This window comes from Sphaeramia orbicularis, chromosome 6 (genome assembly GCF_902148855.1).
Source record: "Sphaeramia orbicularis chromosome 6, fSphaOr1.1, whole genome shotgun sequence".
NCBI lineage: Eukaryota > Metazoa > Chordata > Actinopteri > Kurtiformes > Apogonidae > Sphaeramia > Sphaeramia orbicularis.
The window spans coordinates 52,555,039-52,582,797 of NC_043962.1; the positions used below are offsets into that span (position 1 = coordinate 52,555,039).

The 27,759-nt window shown below is 38.0% G+C and overlaps 1 protein-coding gene across 1 annotated transcript in view; it reads left to right on the forward strand.

The window, feature by feature from the left end:
- Positions 1 to 27,550, forward strand: part of poc1b (POC1 centriolar protein B) — a 97,101-nt gene extending 69,551 nt beyond the window's left edge. Inside the window, exons 11-12 of the mRNA XM_030136331.1 lie at positions 19,923 to 20,174; positions 25,295 to 27,550. Of these exons, the coding sequence (XP_029992191.1) occupies positions 19,923 to 20,174; positions 25,295 to 25,438 (396 nt within the window). The 3' untranslated portion in view covers positions 25,439 to 27,550. The remainder of the gene's footprint in view (positions 1 to 19,922; positions 20,175 to 25,294) is intronic.
- Positions 27,551 to 27,759: the final 209 nt, after the last annotated feature.

The window sequence follows — 27,759 nt, forward strand, 5'->3', positions numbered from 1 at the left end:
TAAAACAATGAGCTTTATACTTCAGTAAGTGATACATTCTGCCTTTTGAGGATTGAAATATTAATAAAGATGAAAAATCAATGTACTTTATGAATCCCACAGTTGTTTTTTTTTTTATGACTGCTACACATTTAGGGTATCAATAAAACTTTAATGTAGGAGGCCCTTTGTGATTTTCAGAGTAAGGAGATAAAAACAGAATATTTTGAGCACGTAAACATAGTCATTAGGGTGCATCAAACCCCCCTTTTGTCAAGTTTTTTCCTGTCCCTGGTCTAAAAAGTTTCCATTTGAGTAAAAAACACTACCTGTAAAATATTAATTAATTCTGACCATGTTTAGGCGGGCCACCGTGCTTTTGAAAATTTGAACTGCAAGGTTGCCGAATTCGGCAGGCTCAGAAAGTGAATATACCACTTAATACACTTAAGTCAAGTAAAACTTCCTAAGTTCCTCAAATATGCTTTATAAACCTTACTATCAATAGTTTAAGCCCTAATTAAAATATACATTTTTAAAAATACAATAAATTTTCAAAGAAATTATCGGAAAAAGACCTAAAAATACCATAATCTCTTGTTAGTGCCAAACTGATGTCTGATGAGTTGCCCATTTGCAGTTTGTGTTTTAAAATAAATGCATGTTAAAACATATGAATGAATTCTTTGAAATGGGGATTTCCTATTTGGCGATGATTATACATTTGGAATTTCCATTTGACAATTCTGGTCAGGGTCATTTGACACTGAAAAATGGGTAAAATCACACATTTTTGCTGATTTCTGTATTGCCTAGTCTTATTTCGCAGATCTGCACCCAGGGCTTTCACTGGAGAACATTTGATCCTAGATTACCCATCTGTTGCCCTCCCTTTTCTTCAGTTCAGCAGGTACCAGATTTCTTTTTCCAGACAAGGTGGCTGTGGCTCAGTTGGTAGAGCTGGTCATCCGATGACCAAAAGGTCAGCGGTTCGAATCCTGGCTCTGACTGTCCGCATGTCGAAGTGTGAACCCTGAACCCTAAACCCTTGCTCCCAGTAGGGCCAGGCTGCACCTTGCACAAGTTCAGTCCATTTAGCATAACACATTTTCAGTGTAAAACATGCCAAATATGGTAAAGGTAGTGAAGAGAAAAAGGTGAAGCACCCTGGGGGCCCTTTGAAGAGAAAAGGTGGCCGTGCAGATGAATGGGAGGAAGTGATTGACCCTTCACAGAATGCTATTCCAGCCACTCAGCTTCCTTTGGTAAGAACTATCCTTCAAAGGTACAGATCACTGCCAACAGAAAACCCATTAGAAGACAGCAAAACCATAGCAAAAGAAATATCTCTACAAGTTGAGGTAATATGGAATAAAGCCAGAGTTCCACCATAACTATGTTCTAGCTGTCATAACCCTGGCTGATCACATCACACACAGCTAGAAAGCTAACATGCAGGGTGCTGCCAGGTCCTACTGGGATACTGGGAATTTAGGGTTCAGTGTCTTGCCCAAGGACATTTTGACATGTGGACAGTCAGAGCCAGGATTTGAACCGCTGACCCTTTGGTCATTGGATGACCCACTCTACCAACTGAGCCACAGCTACCCACCCTTGTCTGGAAAAGGAAACCTGGTACCTGCTGAACTGAAGAAAAGGGAGGGTACCAGATGGGTAATCTAGGATCAAATGTTCTCCAGTGAAAGCCCTGAGTGCAGATCTGTGAAATAAGGCTAGGCAGAGAAATCAGCAAAAATGTGTGATTTTACCCATTTTTCCGTGTCAAATGACCTTGACCTTGTCTAAAATCATGTGACCTTGACCTGTACATGATTTGAGACGTTCATAGACGACAGTAGCATCCCCCAAAAGCTCTAATATGACATTTGCATGAGTAAATATGGTATAACTAACCGACAAATGCATGATTTTCCATTGAAAAATAGGTTTTCTGCACTCGGCTGATAGGCACCCCCTGAAGATGGGATGGATCGGAAAAGAAGTCCCAAAAATGAGACACCCTAATTGATGCTTTGAATGTCATCAATGACTGCGCTGACAGGGGAGTTAAGTGCAGACTATCTCTCTGCATCAAAAAGTGAGGATCACTACTAAACTGTTCTACAAGTTGTTGACGAATCCAAGAGATCTATTCCAAATCTGTGGAAACACGAGGCAAAGACTAACACCTAATTATTTTATGAACTGTAGCATTATGAAGTTGAACGTTGTAAGGCAAAACACATCTGATACCACTGATGTCTTAATGTACTGTACTTGTAAGTTGAGCTAAAACTGTTACATTTGTATAGTAATCATGTGCAAAATTTCAAAATAATTGCTTGAAAAAGTTGTCGAAAGTTTCAAATTCATCTCAAATCCACTAAAACCTTGCCATTTTTTGTTTATTTACTTCTTATGATTTTATAGCAAACAGGAATTAAAAAACAAACCGGTCAAAACTTTGGATTTTTGAACCTGCCGAATTCGGCAGCCTTGCAAGTCAAATTTTCAAAAGCCCGGTGGCCCACCTAAACAAAAACAAATTTTGCTCAAATTTTGCAGGAATTACTTTTTCACTAAATGGAAAAAAGTTAGACTAGGGACAAGTAAAAAGCAAACACTTTGCAAAAAAATGGGGGGTTTGATGCACCCTAATAGTCATTGTACCCATCTCATTTTCTCTTTTTCTGTGTCCATCTGCCAGTCTTCACACATCTCCTGGAATATATCCTGTAAACCATCAGGACTGAATCCACACGTTCTACTGAGCAGCAGCATTAATGCATGTATTCTGACACTATTATACAAATCTGCATTAGACCTCAGAGTGAGAAAAGTTTGTGAATGAATGGCTGCACTCATACAGTATGGTTTTTGCGTTATTTATAGATGGATTATCACATGGCTGTGTAGTCTGGCTGTAAGATGCAGTATTTGTCATTATATGGGGAGGCTTATTGCACTTGTCACTTTGAGCTTTTAGCAGTCAGTTAATTAGCAGTTGGTTCAATAATTTAGAGCTAATTTGATTCACTTTTCAGGCTACCCTAGAGCCACATCAGACTCTGGTAAATTATGGTCATTATTCTTCTCTGTTTTCTGACATTTTGACCTTGTTATGTGTGTGTGCAGTGTGATATTCAGTTGAGCCTCAGGATGGGGCTTATTTTATTGACTGTGGTCAAGGTGTTTACTGTCCCCAGTTGTGTGTGTGTGTGTGTATGTGTGTGTGATGCGGTCAGGAAACACACTGTATTTAATGGCAATCTGCCGCCAAGCAGGATATTTTCGTCTGAGTGTGTGGGTGGCTGCTGCTGTTGCAGATGTCAGTGACCGACAGATAGAGGAAACACAAGGATGGAGGGAGGGTGAGACGTAAAGAGGATGTATCCACTTCCTCAAAGCCACATGAACCTCCTCTCAGCTTCCTGGTCCTGTTAGAACTCTACCAGCTTAATTATGGAGTTGTTGGTGTGCATACATGTATGTTTTGGTTGCCTCATCATGTGTGTGTTTTGTTTGAGTGGGTCAAGTGACACATTGCGAGTGGGGACACCTGGGAACATGACAGTTTGGTGTGACAGATGACTTGAGATGAAGCCTCTGATGTGGTGCAACACGAAGGCAGACAGACAGAATGTATTAATCCCAAACTGGGAAATTAAAGTGCAGCAGCAGCATGACACACAATAAAAATAGAATATAAGAATAAACAATAGAACACAAGCGCAAACCCACTATACATAATAAATTAGTAAGAAGTATAATAGAAGTGGTAAAAAAAAATGTACAGACAGTAAGGTGCAACAATAAACTAGTGTGCAAAGTAAAATGGAATTTTTCAGTAGGGAACAGGTGCATAAATAACATTAAAGTGCTACATATGAATATTATGATATATACGTGAAATTACATTGTTATCTTCACTGAATGTGGAAATGAGTTGGTGAACACCAGTAAACACTCACTGAAAATAAAACTGTACATTCTTTAAAATGGTGGACATCCCAAAACATTGTCTTTATTTTATAAGATGAAGTGACTGTGCATGTTTGTGTGTTTGAATTTGCTTGAACTTCTTAGCACACAGTACATACTTCAGAGTACTCACAGTACAAGAAACCACAGCCAACAACAACACAGCTGTATTACTAGATGGATAAAAGCATGAGCAGGTTTTGATGGTGCCCTTTTTCTATGTGGCTTAGTAATACAGTCATATGGATAGTTTACAACATTTATTCAGACATAAATGGTGTTCATTCATTGACTTCCATCTGTCTCAGAAGACGATGGGTTGCATCTTGTGCTACAGTGGGCTTAGTGGGAGACATGAGACTTTATGTGTCTGTTTACTGGGGAAGAAGGTGTTGGTAACTTGGACAGCAGAGTTCTAGTAGCCTTTGGTCATTTTCAATGAGTTTACCTATGCCATGGTGACCTAAACATGTTGGCCTAGAGTTGAGGTCCATGTCCACGTTTGCACTGAACTTACCTTAGAGGTAAATGTTTTCTGAGGATGGCAGGTGAGTGATCATGGTGTCTACGTCACTATAGAACTTGTCTTTAGACCCAGGGCTCAAGCTGAGTGTTGGTGCTTAGGCAGGTATGAAGTTCACTGTGCCACTGTGAACATCACACACATCAGCACACATGAACCACTGTGTTGTGTGAGGTCAAAGATTTAGAAGGTGCTCTGTACCTGAAGAAAGCAGTTCAATGCATTTAAGTGACTTCTTTACAGCAAATCAAACCGCATGTTAACACTTGTTGGCTGGGTCATTGCCTTTCCAGAAGAAGGTGTAATTTGCTTCTGATAGGGATCCATTATCTGCTAGTCTGGTTTCTTGGAGAGCAGCGTTGGCCATGTTCAGTCTTCCCAGCTCTCTATCAGTGACAGCTGATTTTCGTTGGTCTGGTACAGATGTCAGATTGTTAGTTTGGCCAAGCAACATGGTTCTGACATTCCAGTTTGAGAGTCAAAAAGCTGGGGACTTCATTGAGGTTTTGCCTTTATTTTTTGGTGGATAGTTTCCAGTCCACCTGTCAAGTAATATACTCTTAGGTCCTGGCACCCAAAGAAATTGTTAGACTGTGGCAGGTCGGCACCTTATTGGCTGGGGACTGCCCAGCTTGACGCGGGTGTTATCTGATCAGTAGGGTGTGATGACCCCACCCACTGATGAAGACAACCCGTGGCATTCTTCTCTGTGCCATTTGAGAATGGTTTTATAACTCATAAACTGCTGTCTCCCTCATGGTTCCTTTGTGGCCCAAAGATGGAGTCTCCATGACACAAAAAAGCCTGGGCAGTGTATATGGAGAACCTGGGTTAACCATGCTGGGTTGTGGATGCCAAGGTATGTGGGCCTGCACATTGTACACCTGGGGGCCAGTCCTGCTCCGTAGCCTGTGTACATTTAGCCTGTGCCTGGAGGGGCATAGTTACTACGTGTCACAACTAGGAGGTACTACAGCAGGCTTGGAGTTGGAGAGGCTGTGTACCGGCAGGAAAGACTAACTCACTGGACTTTCTTTTTGCAGGCTGGCTGCTATCCAATGGTGTTATCTGGTATTAGGGCGAGAAGCAGTAAGCAGTAAGCAATTGACCGATCGGCGGACTCCGCCCTAGAATAGTCTTCATCCAATCCTACCTTAGCAACCATTACAAGGGAGCGGAACCTGCAACAAACAGTTAGCGCTGAGCAAGATAGTGAAGCAGTGTGCCTATGGAACCTGTAATTCTGACAACAGATATTCTGAACATTTGGAAGGAGGTGTTCTCTTCCACCCATTCCCAAAACCTAAAACTCAACTACAGAGATGTCCTCTGGGGATTAAACTTTGTGGCAGGCCTTACTATCAACATCTTTTAACCATGTTAGTTACAGCTAGCATAGTAGCTACCATTTAGCCTATCATCCGTGTTGTATGTCACGCCAGTTCTTATGGTATTTGGCATGCTATACATACACGTTTTTGACCTTTCACGTATTATTCAATGCCATTTGATTGCGTGTCAGTTTCAAGATCTCCAATTCACATAACCCTAACCCTCGGTCCATGGTATTTGACGCGGAGTGAACATACACACGGAAAGCTTATAGTGCATACAGATAACAGGTCAATTAAAAGTGGTACGTGTATATTTATGTGAGTCATGATATCACATTGTCTAATGAGGATGCTACAGCTTTTCAGTTAGGTCAAACATAATTATGATTTCCAGAAAGTCTTATCCAGCAGTGCAAGAGCATGACTGGTCCAGAAGGGTTTGCTGATTGCATTTGATATACAAATCATGGGGCTTCTCCAGTTTCAATTGGGACAGGTATGCTTTTGCCTTGATCAGAGTTATGTTTCTATCCTTTCTGAAGTTGAGGTTGTGGATGTAGCTCTCGGCTGCATATTGCAGTCCCTTCTCCCTCGATCTTGATGAAATCTTGGAGCTATTACTCCAAAAAGCATCAATGACACTTGAGGATACAGCTGCCCATGCCATGACAATCAACTTTCACTGGAGTTTCAGAGAACATGCAACACTAAATAAGAGTTGTGGATTTCAAGGACCAGTACATTAACGTTCCTCTATAGAATGCATGGTTTAGTTTCAAGATACGTCATTATTACCTCCGCCAAGGAGGTTATGTTTTTGCCGGCATTGGTCTGTCTGTCTGTCCGTGTGCTAGATAACTCAAAAATTTATGGATGATTTGGATGAAAATTTCAGGAAATGTTGATACTGGCTCAAGGAACAAATGATTAAATTTTGGTGGTGATCGGGGGGGGGCACTGATCTGCCTTGGCGAAGGTCTGTGCTCTCAGAGTGCTTTTCTAGTTTCACAGAGTAGGAGACATTTTTTCATCAATGCATTGCATTTTCAATATAAATCTATGGAGAGATTCTGCAAGCTTGTCACACATAGTAACAGTAACTAAGGGGGCGGGGCCCCGCCAATCGGTCAATTGCTAAAAGCCTGCCACTAACACTCAGACGCATCACAAGACTCATCAGACACATGAATGGTGTTAGACTCATTTTAGTTTGTGCAATGAATATGCACCTGAAACAATAACTAACTTATTGTTTCTTTGCCTTTGGTTAGTTGTTGCATAGACTGGCATGGAGAGACAATTAAATCGTTTTTGTTTAGTTTTTTTTTTATGTTTTGGACAATTTACACTTTTAATCAGTTGTTTGTAATCAGTTGTTTCAAGTGTTTTGACTACTTGAACTTGAAACAAAGCTTGATCCAAAATAGTCTGTGCAATAAAACCATACACCATATACAACTGAAGAAACACATTTTCTTTTTGTTGAACAACAGGAGATTATGATGATCATGATGCGATTTATTGTCATTTCCTAATTTTCATTTTTTAAAAAATAGCATAGAGTGTCTTTATCACCACTATGTCATTAAAGATGAAATGAAATGAAATGAAGTGAAATGAAATTAAATGAAATTAAATAGTCTGATGGAATGCCATTGGTTGAAACCTCCACACATTCATTCACACATTAAATGAGTAATGAATAAAAATGAATGAATAAATATAGAAAACCAAATAAATCCATAAAATCAATAAATAAGTTCCTGAATAATATGGTTCTATCCGGTGCCATAGAACATTCATCTTTTATAAAAGCAAAGAAAGTAAAACTTTGATTAATCAAATTAATTAAGTACATTTCCTAGCCCTATCATAGCATTTACAAGTTTCCAGCTTCATTGGCAGGCAAAACTTTGATGGAAACAATGTGGTAATTCTATGTAAAATGATGGTATAGAAAGTATACCCGTATAGAATTGATATTAGTTTATATTTTGCTTTAGTTACTGTCTTGTCCTAGTTGAATTATTTTTTTTTACACCATTTTATTGTGGAAAAGTGGAAACAAGCACATTGACAGGAGCCTCAAAGTAGCCTAAACTATATTAATCAATACATAAAAATCTAATTTTACAGAATGTACAATTATTGTTTCAAGTGACTTTTTGCTGTGACTGTTAATTGAAATGGTTTGTTGATATCTAAATGTTAAAAGTGATAAGAAAGATGTTTTATATATGAGAAGGATGTACTGGATGGGTTTTCCCTATTTCTTACTCTGGTATTCACAAACAAAACAACACTGTCTCTTTGTAGGTTTTACAACTGAACTGTTAGTAATAATTATCAAGGAATGAATTCTTAAGAGTGATTCCTGCTGTGTGAACCATGTTTCTATGCATTGTTGTTGTGTGTGTTGGTATGAGTATGAATTTCCAGTGAATTCCTGTTTTTCCAGTTTAATGTAATTCTGACTTAATGATTAAAAAATATATTCTGTGATTGGAGAAACTTGACACTAGTTGCAATAAACCTACATATTTTTCCTAATTTGCCCTGCTTAGTAATTACATTTTGTGACTTTCTGGTTAAAAAAAAAAAAAGAAAAAAAAAAAAATGGCAGCTGGAGTCTGACTTCAGTGTGTCAGCATCCAGAGGGCAACTATTACCACTCATGCAAAAATAGGAAAGTGAAACCAGGGTGGAGGGTCAGGGTGGAGGGTCAGGCTGGCTAATGTCTGCTTTGATTTTTAACTACAATTTCCTCCCAGTGTGGAGCCTGCTTTATTAACGGCATTACTTTGGCATCCTGTGACCAGGAAATAACCTGTTTCCATCATACAACTAATTTATGTAAACCGCACCACCCTCTAATTCAGGAAAGGAGTGGCCAGGTTACTTGATGGCAACGGATGTGAACACTATAATCTGGTAAATGGTGGCAAATGGAAGTTTAAAAGGCCAGTGGGAGCAGTATGTTGAAACTAGAGCGTTCTCCACCCACATTATGCTCTGCTGTTGTTGCATTATATTTAGATTGTAAACAGTGACTGAGAGGATCATGGTCTTCGACAGTCACCCACTGCCCAGCTCCGTAATGAAGCAGAGTTTGTTCAGTGGCAGGTTGCTGTTGCAGGCTGCAATTCATTATATTATGTGATTTTATCTCAGACTTGGATTGCATTGTCCAAAGTTCCCATAAAGACATACATTTTCCTTGCAATGAATCTGAATGTTGTCTTGGACCTGATGAGCAGTGACATCTACAAACAGTGAACAATTTGTTTGCATCTTCTTCTGCAGTTCTTGTATTTGATCTGAAATCTTACTCCAGGTTCAAGTCTCAGACTCCATCAACAATAATTCACCACTGATATACTGCTATCCTCAAATGACTGCTGCAGATTTACCTAACAGAACAAAGTCACCTGATGTTAAAATGTTAATGGCTGCTTTGAAGCTTACAATCAAATAAGAGTAAAAAGGAGATCAAAAATAGGTATCCTCTTTGCTTCTAAATCAAATCACAGATGTCTGATCAAAAACACGATTACCATAAGCACCAGAATTAGCCGCACTCTCTTTTGGCAGGAAACCCCACGTTCATGACCCTATCATAAAAAGGCTCTTTGATCCTAATTGAAGGGGCTCTCTGATGTCTGATGTTGAGCTGCCCTTTCCTAACTCATCTCTACCTAGAGCCACACTCCCATCCTTGAAAAACAGGAGGAAAATAGTGTGTGATGCTCATTAGCCAGGGAGCCATGGTTTCCCAAAGCTAACAAAACAATACTTAAAAACAGGATCACTCTGTCAGATGTAAAAGTCACTTCAAATAAAACAGAATGGTGCACATCTTATCTGGGAATGAAGCTCCTGTTTGTAAAAGAAGTAAGCTGGCGCAAATATATATCCTCAAAATTTTGAGTATTATTTCAATCCAATTACAGGTATATTAGCAAATGTGAAAACCTCAGATGACAGTGTGTCACTATTGTCCAATGGGTTGTGGTGTTAAGTATTTGCACACAGCTGCCTGCTCTTATAATGCTAATTATTGTATTTTTACATACATACAAAGAAGACATTTAATGGCTCTGAAACAGAGACTGAATCTGAATGTGTCATATTAGTCTGATACAGTAGAATAAAATCACTGAAGCGGCTCCTGAAATATTGGATCCATTAGAACCAACATTGACCTTATTGGCACCAAATCACTCCCAGTTCATCCTTGAGGCCAAGTGATTTTTTTGTATCACATTTGATGAAATTGCCTTAAGGCATACCTGAGATATTGTAATTTAAAGGTAGTAGAAACTGACTGTCAGACATTAACTGTGGACATATCTGAAAATAATACCTCAGTGAAAAACCAACAAATATAGTGATTTAAAGATGAGTGTATGTGTTGTCACAGGCCTCATATTTAACTCACCACTCAACTATGTGAATGTATGATGTGTGAGCTACCTCAGTACAACAAAATGACAAAAACCAGAGATCCCTCTGCAGTGCATTGAAAATACAGATTACATTAAAAAAAAAAACCCTGCAATTTCAGACCAATGCAATGAGACAAAATGGTGTAGGGCTTCCACAGAAATGACTGTTCTTATGTTCTAATTGTCAGCTTTTTGGGCTTTTTTTATGGCTAGATAATCTCCATAGCATCTCAAAACATGAATGATGATAGTGATAATGAGTAACTTACCAAAGCTGAAAAAAAAACTCTTTAAAGGAGTTGGTGTCACCTCAAATAAAGAATGGCAATATTCAAAATATTAACTATCAAGACAGGATTGACCAGGAAAACAAGTCATGGTAAAGCTTCACTTTGTGACCCATAAATACAACCCAAAAAAAAACAAAAAACACTTTATGCCATGACATTCTAAAATCAGTTTGTGGTGATTTGACAAACTGACAACTCGGTTTGAGATGAGCTGAGATGGTTCAGCTCACTCCACTGCAACCTTAACATTTAATGGTTACTTCCAGTCTTTAGTCTCAGAATTTATTCTTTCTGTTTGTTCCAAAGGTCTGAGCTGAACTGGGAAAAAGACCTTTAAATCTGCTGCTCCTTCTGATGGGAATCAAGTAGATGTTTGCCTTGTGTTTCATATAATGTCTATGCAAATTTACTGACATGGAGATTACAAGACACAAATGGCAGCCCGTCTTCTACACGGGTGAGTTGGGTTATGAGGCTTATGAAGGTATAAAGTTATTATGTGATGTTATTATCTTTGCTAAGTTACCACTTGTTAATTCATGGTTCAGACTAAGTAATGATAATTCTGACTTTGTTTGGAAGATTCCAAACAAAGTGCAGAACTTGACAACACAAACTGTATAGAAAACAGAGGTGATGTATTATTATTATTATTATTATTATTATTATTATTATTATTATTATTATTATTATTAAGAAGAAGAAGAAGAATACATTTTATTTATAGGTGCCTTTCTTGGCACTCAAGGACACCGTACAGTTTACAAGGAGAGTATAAAACCAGCAGTAAAACATAAAGTAAAAAGTAAAAAGTGGAAGGCAGGTTAAAAAAAATGATAATAAAAACTTGGACAATGCAATTGTAGCCACAAAGAGAAAGCTGCCCTAAATAGATGGGTTTTGAGTTTGGATTCGAAGAGTGGGACTGAAGTGATATTTCTGAGCTCAGGTGGCAAGGAGTTCCAGAGTTGGGAAGCAGAGCAGCTGAATGATCTGCTCCCCATGGTGGTGAGACGGGCAGAGGGAACAGTGAGGTGGATGGAGGAGGAAGATCTGAGGGTGCGAGAGGGAATGGCAACATGAAGGAGGTCAGACAGATATGGAGGGGTGAGGTTATGGCCTTGAATGTTAATAGAAGGATTTTAAATTGGAATTTTACTGGGGGCCAGTGGAGCTGTTGAAGGACAGGAGTGATATGGTGAGTGGAGGGGGTCCTGGTGATGATGCGAGCAGCTAAATTCTGAACCATTTGAAGTTTATGGAGAGATGTGTGTGTAAAATTTGTAGTTTTGTCTAAAAACAGAGCTAAGCTAACAGCTATAATGTACACTATCAGCTTATTAAGATTATTAGACATTTATTTTGACTGACTAAAAATAAGTGTCTCTAAGTTTAGCTTGAAAAATAAAACTTGATGATACCATTATACAGATGTGTGTAAACAATGAGCTTTACACTTTATTCAGTGAGTGAAACTGTCTGTGGATACATAATGTTGATTCAGTGGTGATTTTGGTAGTCCTAAGTTTGTTCTTGTACCAGACTTACCCCTACTCTTGAAAGTTTAGATTATCAATACTACATAGAACCACATTGATTATTCACATATGTATTCACACACAGTCACATAGCAATGCTACAGCCTTGGTGAGCACATTGGCTTTCAGCACTTTACCAAAAAACATTTCAGGAACCAGGGATTGAAGCACCAACCTTTTTAGCCTCAATGTATTTAGCGACAAATAGGTATATTAATAGTTAATATATTGTCAGTTTATTGTAAAATATAACAAAGAAACGCATCCACTCTTGACATCTAAAAAGCTGAAACATGCAAAATGTTGTTTGCATTTGAAAATTGACAAGTATAGACTAATTGTTTTTGTTGTAATGTACCCAACTCTAAACTCTAGATGTATTTCACTCCTCCTGCATCACTAATAGATACCTTTTACAAAACATTCTGCACTGGATCTCTATATTCCATTAAATCTAACAATGTACAGCAGACCAATGTCACGTAAAAAGACAGCATGGACATTGTCAGCTCGTTATCAGCCCGGTACCGATGTCACGTCACTCCCACTGCCCCGTTATTATGATGGCAGCCTGTTCCTGCGGTGCCACCCCCTCATCTCCCATCAGACAGAAAACTCTGGCTGGCAGCACGCCATCCTCACATTCCTGTCACCGCTGACCCCCAACATACCACAGGGTTTAGAGGACATGCTGTATCTCATGAGTCCTGCATAATTAATGTGTTCCACTTCAGTACTTGGCTTTAAATATCCTTGGTCCACATTTCTTCAAATAGAGACCAGGGCCAGAAGATAAGACACCTTTATTTGAGGCAGGCTTGTTTTAGGTTTTTTACCCCCTCAGTTTTGCAAGTCCTACTTGTGCATTTTATAAACATGATTTGGAACATGCAATATTAGTTTGTGTAAATGATCAATGACAGAAAATGTTAAAGTGTTCCAGGACAATTGTAAAAGGATGATGTGAAGCAGAGGTTGTAGGTCTGTTACTATGTTACTACAGTGGCCCAGCAGTAAGAAGCACAGTGTACAGGGTGTCCCTAAAGTCTGGAGACATAATGTCTGAAGAAACAAAAAAATGAATGAAAATTTGTTTCCCTGAATACTCTGTGATGTTCAGCAATGAAGCTTTGTTTTATGTGAATGATGAGGTTAACAGACAGAATGTTTAATGCTAGTTGCAAAGCAGTCCGCATTGGTTGGACCATTCCAAGCAGGAAGGTGTAGAGAAGTTGTACTTCATGAAAATCACAGATTGAACACACTTGATTGAATGCATAAATCTGCATGAATGTGCTAAAATGGACAGCAATGTGGAGTTATTGCATCAAATTCACATGAATCTTGCAAAGCACAGCAACCTTTGGAACTCATAGAAATCATATTGAAAATGTTATTTGTTAATATTTCAATGTTGTTGAAAATTGTATTTCTTGAAAATATGCATTTTTGCCTATGTGTCCAGACTTTAGGGAAACCCTGTTTCAGTTATATGTTAAGCCCATGAACACATGAGTGATCTACATGGAAAATGAAGTGCTTTCAGTGGACTTTTTAGTGTATAAATACTATTTAGTAGGGCTTGGCAATCTCTTGATCTTAGATGATGATCAATTGTCATATGATCTGCTTTTCAGATGGCACATGTGATTAAAAAATAAACAGTGCCTTCAAAACTTTCCTTCTCGGCTAACGTTCCCTTTAAATGGCCCATTTATCAGCATTATTATGGTATTTTACGTATCATTACACAGACATGTGGTTGCATTAATGTCACTCAGTATGTTTACATGCATACCTTAGTTAAGCTATGACCGTAGATCAACGAGGCCGTTTAATCGGACTGTCGTTTTCGTCCCCGTCTACACGCACAGGAGTCAATTAATTTATTGTTGAAATCATATCACCTCTGCTATGATAGGTGGCGATACTCTCTCAGCTTGTTAACCTCTGCCATCACAGATCACAACGATAGTCAATAGTGAGCTACCAGGTCATCAACCCAGAGGTAAACTGGCAAGACAATGGACAGCATTGCAAATTTGTACATATAACCTACTTCTTGTCTGCACTACTTTTTGTGCAGATGAGATTCCTGCTGCTCAACTTGCAATATTAGGCCAGGATATAACACAGAGCTCTGATGCATGGACAGAAGACCTGGAATAGTCCCATTCTAGTCTAACTGGTCTGTATACATGCAGGAGTAGATTGACTTTCAATCACATTATCGAGGTAAAACTTCCGTTTGAGTCGGGCTAACATCTTTACATGCACCTTTAAAGTCCAGTTTTATTCAGACTAATGTAACAATTAATTTTTCAAGTGTCATGTACACATACTCACTATTGCAGGTCACAAGGATCATGAGTTTATTTCAGTCTTTACTGTAGCGTCTGTGTGCACTGAAGTATTGGGGTTTAGCGCACATTAACTTACAGACTTCATGTAATATGTGGTTTTGTTATTCAAGAAATAATGGAGAAGAAATACTCTAAGTCTGTGAGCTACTGGTCTGACTTCTGAACTCCGACCAGCAGTGAGTCTGATATACACAGATGCTTTGTAGTCATGTTAGAGTGTAAAGACATTTTAATGTGCTATAAAACTCTGGTTGGACAAATTAGGCCACAGTCTATGTAACTAATGGAAACATGTATAATTACAGAGAAAAGTGGACAAGCATTTTCTTCATCAAAATACTGTCAATATTCTAAATGCTTCAGTCCAAAATGATGCAAAATATACAGAATTTCTAGTCAAATCAAACTCAAAGCATCACACACAGACTAAGACAAGAAAATTTGAGGAACCATGCACCATGCTGGTGCAGAACAATGTGGATCTGCTGAGCATAAATGAGCTGAGCAGATGTTGGCCAGATGTGGTAACAGATGAAGGGGGGGTTGAAGGGATAAAGAGAGAGAGAGAGGAAAATAAAGAGAGAAGAAGATGGGCGCAGATAGAAGAAGCCATCCACACACTGTGGGCTTTGTTCACCTCCACTCAAGAGTTAAGTGAGACCCCCCTCAGCTCCCGCCCTCCCTCCCTCTGCCCTCCACACAGGCACTCCTCTTCTCCTACCTCCATCCATCCCTCTTTTTTCTTCTGCGTCCCTCCATGCTCGCTTTGAAGTGTGCAGGAAGCGAGCCGGAATCAATTGCTTCATGCATTAGGCCAGGAATGTGTGACTCCCTCTTCCTCTTCATCCTCTTCCTTCCTCCTCCATCCTCCTGTCCTGACACATCCTTCATTTATTTTCCCCACTCTTAAACCACTCGTTCCCCCTTCCACATTTCACACAAGGCCTTGCTATTATTTTAGTTACTTTTACGTAGCTCTTTATCTGTTTTTTTTACTTACTACTAATACTGAGTGATCAAAAGACTATGTGACCTACAATCAGAATCACAATTTTCATACTTGCAAAATGTTGGTGAGTTACAGCCAAACTATAACAAGGTTTCCTGTGTTTTCTGGAGTCTTATGATTTGTGTAATGGCTTTTTGTAGCTGTTGTTAACTTCAGACTCTGTATTTTTACTTTTGAACTACATATTGTCTACATTTTCATAACTGTACATCTGTGGTGTTGTAGTGTTTTCATTAATTACATCGACTGCGATGGCCTAATTTGTCCTGCCATTGATTTATATTGAATCAAAAAAGTTTTTGCAGGCTCATGTAAGTCTGTGTAAATAAAACTCAGTTCAGAACTGCACCAGAAACTTACCGATTTACAGTGATTCTACAGTCAGCAGCAAAACAGCAGGTTACACACGCTCTGCAGGTGGCCCTGAACTAAACAGAGCACGTTAGTGCAGAAAGACATTAAAGAAGCACTGTACATGAATGTAAATAAACACTTTTGCCTGCCCATTTAAATGCTAACAGATCACAGAGCTACACTGTCAGTAAAACACCGTAGTTAAACTGGTTCTTACACTACTTAAAAGTAGTTCTATGTAGTATTGATATTCCAAACTCTCATCAGCAGGGGAAATCTGGTACCAGAACACACTACCAAAACCATCAATGAATCAACACTATGTATCCATAGACTGTATCACTTACCAAATGAAATATAAAGTTCATTGTTTACACACATCTGTTTTATGGTATCATCACGTTTTCTTCTTGAAACTAAAACTCATAGCCAGTTATTTTGACAGTTGGTCTTATAATCTTCATTTGCTGTATCAGCTGATAGTTTACATTATAGCTCTGTTAGCTCTGTTTTTAGATAGAAAACAACTACAGTAAAACCACAGATCACCTCTGTTTTCTGTACAGTATGTGTTGTCAACAACTGCACTAAAGATATGTTTAAATTTGTACAAACAAGGACAGAACTGTCACAGTTTAGTCTGAACTGTGGATCAACAAACGGCAACTTAGCCAAGATAACATCAACAACTCATAACTACAACTCACCCATGTTGAAGATATGCTGCCATTTCAACATCAAACTCCATTCTTTTCATTTAGAGCTGTGTCCAGAGGTGAAAACAACAGGCCTCTAGCCATTGATGTAAATAAATTCAGTTCATATCTCTACAATCCAATACAATGGCATCACTTGGCTTCACAGTGGAGCCAAGGACACTAAATTTATTGATTCAGAAAACTGTAACCATGAAATATAGTTGAACTAGTAACACTGGTGTTAACCACCACAAAAAATAAACAAATGGCATATTTGTTATGATCACACATTTTTTGTGTTATTATTTCATAAGCATCAGAGTGTGACATTGACAGTGATGTGGATCTTGTGGTGAAGGGGGAGATACACGCAAAAGGCAATGGTTTCAGTTTACTTTATTCTCATCTAGTTTCACAAGCTGTAGGTAGGTAGGGACCATAGTATCAAGCATGTGGATAAAAGTGAAGGAAATGGGTTTCTTCTTCAGGTTGGGTGAGCCCACATTAGAACTCCAGAAAGGTAGTTTGGGCATCTCAGTAAGATACAGCCACAATGGAGGAGTTATGTCAGTCATCTGTATGTATGTGTATTAAACACAATAAGAGCAGTAATTTCTATAATATGTATTAGACGAATATTATCAATATGATTATTAAAAGAAACGTAGATAAATGTAGACAACAGAGTTATAACAGTGTTGTAGATAACATGACAAACCAACACTAAGGGGGATAATAAGGTTTTGGTCCACCACATTCATGCTTGTGAAGGGATGAACACCATTCTCTCAAAACAAATACCTGCATTTGGTGTTTTTGATGGAGGTAGAGAGTACTGTATGACACATGGAAACATGCCATTTTTATTTGCTCGTTAAAAAGAATCATCTCTATAAATGTTTAGGTCAGACAAAACTGAAGCATCTTTTCTCTTGTTTGCTTTCTCTGCATAGCTCAGAGCGTCCCGTGCCTCACCCCACAGATCGCCTTGTGAACTTGTCTGTTTGGCATGTTAGTAGGTAACAGAGTCGTTCAGTCAGTAATTCAGCAGCATGACTCATCCATATCCTTCACTCTGTCTAGCTACAGCAGACTCAAGGCCTGTACCGACAGAACAATGAGGCAGGAAGTCTGAATAACATTCTGTGTCACTACGCCTTATTAGTCAGACTAGTTTATACTTTCAGATTCTGTTTCTTACTTTAATATTATTTACATTCTTTCAGGAATGAAGTAGGCATCTTTGTCAGCACCAACTTATAAAAATGAAGCAGTTTTTCTTAGTTTTGAGTACATATCAAGCATCAACAAATGATTGAGGGTAGCTGACTTCAGTACGAGTGTTTATGAAATTATTTTAAACTAGTATATTGTACTGCTGTTTTGAGTATTGAAGTGAATCTGCTGCTGAGGATTTATGTCCTGTACAAGAAATTCAAATGGGAAAAGAAAATTTAACCACCTAAAAGGCATTCAGTGAATAATAAAAGAAAAGAAGGGGATAAACAATGGTGATAAATACAAAAGATGGCTGACCATGATTGTTGCCAGTCAAAATATCTGACATGTTTTTCTCAGTTTTGCTTGAAATGACTACAAAAACTGACATTATTTTACTTTAACTTGTTCTTTGCCTACCCAGTTTCAGATAAGTTGGACATTACATCACTGTCAAATATACACAAATTTACAATTTTAGATTTGCATTTACAACTCCCTTTGTCCTTGGATCTCTAGTTCAAAACAAAAAACTGATCAAAATAAAACTTTAATTGATGAAAATGAATTATAGATGAAATGGCTAATTTACATCTATAGTCCTACGGGCAGGTAACGAAAAATTTTAGAAGTAACAACATACAAATAGAAAAAGGGTTAAAAGAGATCTGGTTCAATTTGAGCCAGATATGGACAGAGTAAACTGTGCATTTTACAAATTATGAATTAGTGGTTTTGAGGAATAATAAGAAAAATGCACCTTGAATGACCTGTTTTTTATGCAAACTTTAATCTTCAGATTGAGCTTTATTGATTATTTGAGTTTGATGCTTATTGACCCCGATTTGCATGTGGTTTTCATTACACTGACTTAATTTATCAATTATAGATCTTATTGTGCTGCTTAATCATTATTATATCACTATTATATCAGCCTTTAAAACTCCATTATTATTGGTCATCTGTTTACACTGAGGGTATTTTCACACTTTCCTCATTTGATTCTGACTTTCAGACTTTGGCAGGTTGATTTAAACTAAACTTGCAGGAGTGAAACCTCCCTGGAACCACAGTTAGAAGCAAACAGGAGGTCTTTGGGCTTCTCTGACAAAACTACTGGTTGGATTCATTTAAAATTTTGCATGTTGCTTCCTTGGGACAATGTCTACAAAGTTTGTTCACAGAAAAATTTAGTTTTTTAAAAAAAATTTTTATAAATTTTTGAAATGTCAAAAAATGTGCCTTTACTTATAATGAACCATTTTGATGGCTTATAACATGGAAATGGTTAGAGATATGAATATAGTGAAGCACTAATAGGAAGTCATATATGGACTTTCATTTAATTAGCTGAGTTCTCCTCCAGTGAAAGTACCATGCACTTCTATTGGGAGATTGATCTCCTGCATCAAGACCACAGGACTCTAACATAGCGGCAGAACCTGACAACCTCACAAATTCAAGTTGTTATTGATTCTTGATAGAACATGCCGGTGCGCTACAGGGCCATTGGTACTCTTTTTAATTCAACAAGGAGTGCAACATAACAAATCAGTTCTGTGGGGTTTTAAACTTTTCTTTAAAACCAAATATTATTGAACATTTCATAAATCTAGAGATAGAATGTTCAGAACAACTGAAAACAATGATAAAGTCCTTTTTTGTGATATGAAACTATATAATAATTGCAGAAGCTGATCATCAACAAACATTAGCACAATGTGTTTGTGATATGAACTATGTTGTGAAATGAAATGTGAAATGATGTCAAAGTTATTACTACCATTTTATATCCTAGAGGGTGTCAGTATAAAGCCATTAGAATCACATGGAAATTCAGAAAAATTTAAAGCCGCTGTAAAGTAAAACACCACCAAACATCTGCCATCAGTCAAAACTGTGAAGGTTTTCACAGAATAAATCTTAATTGTCAGGAATGAATCATAATCATAATCATCATCCAATTGTAAATTTGTTAAAACCTGCAAGACCCATGAGCTCAATTGGTCAAATGAATTGGTTTTCACAATGGGGGCTTGATTTAATGTGAGTTTCTACTTGGATATAATAAATATAGGCAGAGTTTGACCCTTTAATCAAACAAAACACCCACTCATACTGTGCACACAGCAGCACAATGTGATGAAAATCAATCAGCTAAAGACCTGTTTCTCTGGCTTTCATCTGCAGCTCTTAAATGGTCGGACGCACTCGACACCCACATGGACTGCTGCTAAGAGTCAGCACTCCAACGGTCCATGGGTGCATCACATCAGCAGCTCCAGAGCAGAGGGGTGGACGGGGGGTGAATCTATGGTTGGGGGAGGAAGAGGAGGGAGGCAGGAAGAGGAGGAGGAAGAGGAGAAAGGATGCTCCGGTTATCCGGCGGCTCTAGACTCCACCCTGCGGCACATTGTCCAGCAGCTGGATATCCTCACACAGGTCAGTGATCAGTACTCAACCATCAAAATGCCTTCTGTGTAACATGCAGTGAGAGGACTAATCAAACCAAGACGGTGAAAAAAGAGACCCAAAGTGGGCAGCTGGTTTTGTGACTATTAACAAACTTTAGGTTGTTTTGTTCTTATGTTCAAGCTCAAAATAGTGAAAAAAATATGTTACAAACAATATAGCAGTATAAACAATATGTTTTTTGGCTGTTAAGTGAAATATGTGACCTAACTGGGATGAAACATTAACATTAATAGTGGTGATAATGCAAAACCAGTAAATTCACAAAAAGCTGCATTCTAAAAAATGGCTGAAAATGCTGAAAAATACTCACCACATTTTAAAATCAGCTGAAGCCTTCAAAGCCTGAGGCTGATAGAGTGAAGCGATGTGCCAGGTGATTTGTAATGTTGTGATGTACAACAGTAGTTGCTAACACACCCGCATGCATGCAAGACAATGTCACTTGAGACCCCCCCCCATGTGCTTGCACCCCTCCTGGTTAATAACCACTGTTGTAGAAGATGACGGTGTTTCCACTTTCACTATGGAGCCTCTGAATGTCCAAATGGGTCATGTCTGATGACCATGAAAAGATGACAAACTGCATTTTACACTAATTATTTCAATGTATTGATAGATTTAGTGGTTCAGAAGTGGTTCAGAAGTTATTAAACTCTTTAGATCAACAGATGCTTTTGGTGACTGTTTGGGTCCTTATGGGTTAAAACACCACAATGACTCAGTAACACAGGCTATAGAATGACAGTTTAGGTCGATGAGTCCATTCAGTTTAAGAAATTTCATGACTTCAGTTCACCATGGGAATGCACTGTATAATGGCAAGAAAAAGTGGAGAAAATATTCTAAATATTGGAGAAATCTTTCCCAAGTGGTAAAACCAATAATAAAAGTAGTAACAGAATCATACAGTGGGTGGAATTTAACATACAATAGGCTAGGGCACAGGCGGCCTTTACTATTTAAAGAACCATTTTAGGACAAAAACAGAAAAACAAAACTGTCTGGAGCCAAAAGATATCCTTATATCTTTCCTCAAAGTGGTGACTGTTTAGGAAGCTCTTTAGGATCAGTTTGTACAGCATATGTGTAGAATAAATCAAAGTTTCAGTGCATTTACAGAACTACAAAGAAATTACAGGACCAAAGAAAACAGTGGTATTTGTCATTATTTTTGTTTTGCTGATATTTGAAGGCTTTCTTTGCAGTGAAGAATACAGATGAATGCTTCCAGTGTCGTAAAATTAAAAAGTAGTCTACTTTTACTATTACTTTTTCTATTTTTTATTCATTTGGAGTATAGTCTACATTTTTACAACTGCGTAACATCAGAATCATGTGTAAAAAAAACTGTGATTCATTTCATTATGGTGTTTGACAAAACCATATTGAGCCACTGGAAAAGGGCTCAAGAGCCATATGTGGCCCCAGAGCCGAAGTATAGCATACGTGTTAATGTAGTGAGGTGGGCCTTTTTTAGGAGGTAAAACCAAAAAAAAAAAGTCAAGCTTACTCTTTCAGAGCCTCATGGTACTACAGAGGAATTACACTCCTGATCAAAATTTTAAGACCAGTTGAAAAATTGCATGAATTTACATTTTGCACTGTTGGATCTTAAGAAGGTTCTAAGGAGAGTTTCAAAATGCAAAAATAAGAACTGGGAGTGAGACAAAAAAAAATTTCTGAATAAGCAATCTGTTGAAAACGACAATTAGGTATCAGATATTCACACTGTCATGACCACCTGATGGCAAAGGCAAAAAAGCTTTCTCTCTTTGAACGTGGTCAGATTGTTGAGCTGCATAAGCAAGGCCTCTCTAAATGCGCCATCGCTGCTGGAGGTTGGACGCAGTAAGACAGTCATTTTGAATTTCTTAAAAGAACGGAACAGAAAAGTCAAGTGGTGGACCAAAAAAATTTCATCAGCGCTGAGCCAGAGGATCTGATTGGCTGTCTGTCAAGACATGGGATGATCCTCGACCCAAATTACTGTTACTGGTGCCGACTGCAGCCCAATAACCATCAGACAGCATCTGCCAGAGAAGGGCTTTAAGAACAAAAAACGTCTTCAGTGGCCTTGTCTCCTTCAACACCACAAAACTGCCTGTTTGGACTTTGCAAGAGAGCAAGAAGAAAGGAAGGTGGAAGAAAGTTTTATTCTCTGAGGAGAAAAAATGTGACCTTGACGGTCCTGATGGCTTCCAGCATTACTGGCATGACAAGGAGATCCCACTGGAGATGTTTTCTAAGTGGCACAGTGGAGGGGGCGCCATCATGATCTGGGGTGCTTTTTCCTTCAGTGGAACAGTGGAGCTTCAGGTTGTGCAGGGGCGTTAAATGGTTGCTGGCTATGTGGAGATGTTGCAGGGGGCATCCCTCATGACTGAGGGCCCTTGTCTGTGCGGTAATGACTGGGTTTAAAAACAGGACAACGCTGCAGTTCACAATGCCCACCTGACAAAGGACTTCCTCCAGAGGAATAACCTCACTCTTTTAGACCATCCTGCGTGTTCCCCTGATCTAAATCCAATTGAGAACATTTGGGGATGGATGGCAAGGGAAGTTAACAAAAATGGACATCATTTCCAGACAGTGGATTCAAAATGACTGTCTTACTGCGTCCAGCCTTAGCAGGGATGGCACGTTGCAAGAGGCCTTGCTTATGCAGCTCAACAATCTGACCCCCTTCAAACAGTGAAAGCTTTTTTGCTTTTGCCATCAGGAGGTCATGACAGTTTGAATACCTGACAATAAATGACACTGAATCTACATTTGTGTGCAGATTTTTGCTTTTAAAGGCTGTGGTCTTAAACTTTTGATGGGCTGATGAACAGTCTATTTCAGTTTAATTGTTGTTTTCATTAAATTGTTTACTCAAAATGTTTTTGTCTCACTCCCATTTCTTCTTTTTGCATTTTGAAACTACTGAGAACATTTTTAAGATCCAACAGTGCAAAATGTAAATTCAAGCAATTTTTCAACTGGTCTTAAAATTTTGATCAGGAGTGTATATCTTTATCCTGATGTCTGAAATATTCCTGAACATTCAGACACTGATAACAAAAGTCTCAGCCTCTTTCTGACTTATTTTACGGATTCATGCTGTGGGTGGACTTAGACCAGGGCGTGTCAAACATATGGCCCGCGGGCCAAAACTGATCTGGCCTGTTTGTGAAATGCAAAAATTACACTGAAGATATTAAGAGCCAAGGGTGTCAAAATCATTTTAGTTCTGGTTCCACATACAGAACAAATTGATCTCAAGTTGGTTGAACCAGTAACATGCTATCACAATAACCTATAAATAATGACAACTCCAAACTTTTCTCTTTTTTTGTGTGTAAAAAAAGTAAAATAATATGAAAATGTTACATTTACAAACAGTTTTTTCACCAAAAGTATGAATAATCTGACCAAATATAAACAACATAAAACGTCTTAAGAAAAATAAGTGCAATTTTAACAATATTCTCATTTATTAAATGTACTGTGTATTTGTAGATCCACTGCGATCTGCAAGTTATAATACACATGTGTAAATGATAAACTGAGACATAATATTGTTAGAATTGCACTAATTTTTCTTAAGAAATGTCAGGTTGTTTGTGATTTTTCATTTTATTCAGATTTTTTGAAGGATACTTTGAGATGTAAACATTTTCAGAATATAATTTTACTTTTTTTCACTGTCATTATTTTCCTAGTCTGGCCTACTTGAGGTCATATTGGGCTGTATTTGGCCCCTGAACTAAAATGAGTTTGACACCCCTGACTTAGAACCAGAAGAGAATGGAGTTATCTTCATCAGAGGTGTGCCACCCTCCTACTCTTCAGTCCTCATGCTTTCTATTACTTTGTTTGCTTTGGAAAAAACACACATTTTACATCATTTATCACTACTATGATTGGTTAATTTGTCCATTTGAATCAGATAAAATTAGGGCTGTCAAAATTAACATGTTAATGTGAATTAATCCATCATCATGATTAATCTGATTACAAATTTTAATGCAATTAATCTATCTGCAGCGCAGAATGACTCTGAAGGTTTCTGCCAATGGATTTGAGGCAGTTAGTCCAAGCAGAGTTAGCATTGCACATGTGCAAATGGGCAGTTGATCCAATAGTGACAGGCAGCAGAACAAACCCAGACCCAAGATGGAAGATGTTAAACAGCACATTGGCCCTCTGGATGGAAATATGAATACAAAAAAACCCAAGACGGAACAGTTGTTTCAAGTTGATTTGTTTCAAGTTGTTTTGTGGAAACTGTTGAAGGTGTTTAACATGTTAAGTGCATTTATATTCCCTTCTACCTTGAGTCTGTTTGCTCATACAAAATGAAATGCAATTAATATAGATTAAAAATGAATGATATTTAATCATGATATTCGATATTAATCCACAGCAACCCTGTGATTAATCTGATTAAAAATTCTAATCGTTTGACAGCAATAGAAAAAAACATGTTAAAACACCGCTCATACAGTACAGTAACACACTGTGTCAGATGACTAAGGGAAGTGACAGTTGTTTAGTAATAAAAGAAGGTCTGAGTAGATTCACAGTAGCTCATTTGTGAGAAAAATGATGCATTGAACATGACGCTGAGCTCTTATATAAAATCTGAGTTTGTCTCCAGTGTCCAGGTAAAAACACACTCAGTACAAACTGTATCTGATTGATCTGACGTTGATGTTACATAAGCTCCTCACCATCCACATCTAGTTATTTGGTGATGCTGTTTTTAGTATCGCTCTTCAGTCTGTAATTTGCTTTGTAAGTGATATCTGTTATGTAATTGGTAAATTCCTTTATTAATGGTGTGAAAGCTCAAAAAAAAAGAAAAACTGAAGAATTATTCTGAAACTCATCTTTCCCTCATGGTATCATTCCACAATCAAAATCAAAACTTTCAGCATCAGGAAAATAAGTCACAGAAGAAGAAACCTCTTCTGTTTTTCAGCAACTCTGATGATATTTTTCCATAATGGCAGCAGAATTAATTTCAATGCAGTTAGATTTTCTACTTCTATAATTATTTTATGACTGCTTCATAATTATCATCACCAACTCTCCAAACCCACCAGACGGTATCGGTGCTGGAGGAGCGTCTCACTCTGACTGAGGACAAGCTGAAGGAATGTCTCAACCAGTCGCAGATCCTCAGAGATGTGCGAGCATCGAGAGACAGGCAGAGGATGGAGAGTGAGCGGGTGGACGGGTTCACCTGAACACGACGCTTATTTGGATCAGACCCTCAGCTTTACTGCCAACACTGATGACGAAGTACATGCGTTGTGTTTGTGTTAACCCTTTTGTGCACAATGAGCTTTTATCGCAATGAATGGATTTCAACTTTTCCACAATTCTTTTTTTTTATGACAGATTCTTTTTTTTTCCCTTTCTTGCTCGTTGAGTAAAATTCTGTTTTGTACTGTTAACCTATGAATGATATGGTCCAACAGTGTCCTGTTTTTGTTTTATATATATTCGGGTTTATCATGAAATTAATTCTGTCATTATTTAAGCTTCAAGGTATTCATGAAGATTAAAGGTTAAAGGTTTACTCACTTTATCATACCAGTATGGAAATTCAGTCTCTGCATTTTACCCATCCTAATCAAATCAATCAATCAAATGTTATTTATATAACGTCACATCATAACAAATGTTATCTCATGACACTTCACATTTAGAGCTGGTCTAAACCAGACTCTCTAATACACACACAATATTAGCATTCACATTAGTATTTGTAATAGTGCTAGTATTAGTACTGGCATTAGTATTAGTATTAGTATTAGTATTAGTATTAGTATTAGCTCAGGGACCAACTCCAGATCTTCATCAGCACTTTGCTCAAGGGCACTGACAGGAGAACTAACCTGCGTATAGCTGTTTTTGATAACATGGTAAACTAGAAGAAAACATTTATCAAAAATTGTTGTTTTCATCAAATTATTGTTGATAGATTTCTCTTTATCTTTCAATGTTTTAACAAATAAATCCAAATTACTGTTAAAATAATCATTTAAATTTGTAATTATTAATATAGTGTTTCTCCCAGCACAAAACTTCACACATGCATAACCCACAATAATATAACCCTTGGAAATCTGGCGATTTGGAACTTAACCCCCCCCATCTGTATCGAATGTGACATATTCACATACAATGAAGCTTACATTGTTGGGGGCTGACAGCAAGGGTATATCCCTGAAATCCCCTCAGTCTTTGAACATTTGTGAGATGATCAATATGAACCAAATTTTGTCTCAAACGGCCTATTTTTGCTTGATTTATGCCCAAAAAACTGATTTTGAACTAAAGCGCCCCCATTTAGATGACTTGTAATACTCATAGAGAAGCTGAACTCGATAGGGTTCTTCCACTAGGGGTCCCCTATGTTGGTTATCAAGAAGAAGAAATCCAACCAAATCTGTCCTAGTTATCGCGTTCTTCTTTGCTACATTGTGATGCAAGCCTGCAGAATTTCCACCCAAAAAAGTGTGAAAAGTGATTTATTATCACCAGTGCAGCCTCTGTCATCCTCCATCAGGAATTAAAGTGAATAAATGCATGGAGGAAACAAAAAGTGTTGCATATCCCACCAAATTTCAGAGATGTCATTTTTCAGGGCTCTAATATTATCACAGGACCTCTCTGTTTGCTGGCATAGGGTGGGTCATTTGCAGTGGAATTTGCAGTAGTACTTTACAAATCACAGAAAGTGGCTGATTCTAGTCCTGTGCAAAGAGGACTTGTATCATACATACATACAGAAACACAGAGAGGGAATACGAGTCATTTTTGACCTGTGTTTTGCATTGGAAGGGGCTCACGCAACCTGTGTATCAAAGGGTTAAACGTCCACCTCTGCGGTCCTTCTCAAGGGTCAGTGGCTTCATCAGGATTGGTCAAAGTGGGTTTGTGTGTGCGTCTGGAAAACCAACATATTTCCTCCATGTCTTTCTTCACTTCTTAAGGACATCCATCTGTGCGTTCCAGAACAGTCTGCCTGGGACGTTCCTGTTAGTGTGTGTTTGTGTGTTATGGATGTTATGTCCCGTCAGGACAGCTGCAGCTATGAAAACAGACGGTGCTTGTCTCCTGTACGACCTCAGAGTTTGTGGCTTTACATGAGAACACTTGTTTCAGCAGTCACCTTTTTAATGTAATCTTTTTGCAACTTTGCATAATGCTGTGTTATTTTAAAACTATGTATTTCCTAAAACGCAATCTATTTGTGTAACTTTTATTTATATGAATAAATTATTTGTTTATAGCCCTTACAGGCTGTGTCTGCATCTGCATCATCTAAGTCAATAAAACTGTATTTATTATGTAATGTGAATTTCATTTTGATAGTGATATTACATTCATCTACCATGTCAAGTTTTGTAGATTTAAACTTAAGTGTAGTATTACATTTAAGTCATATTAGTAGTAGTCATGCTCTTAAAAACTACAAACCAGCAATGAACCAGTTACAAAAAACTAATGCAAACTAATGTTTAAAGATCAGGGTTTTCACCTTCAATAGCTTCACGTA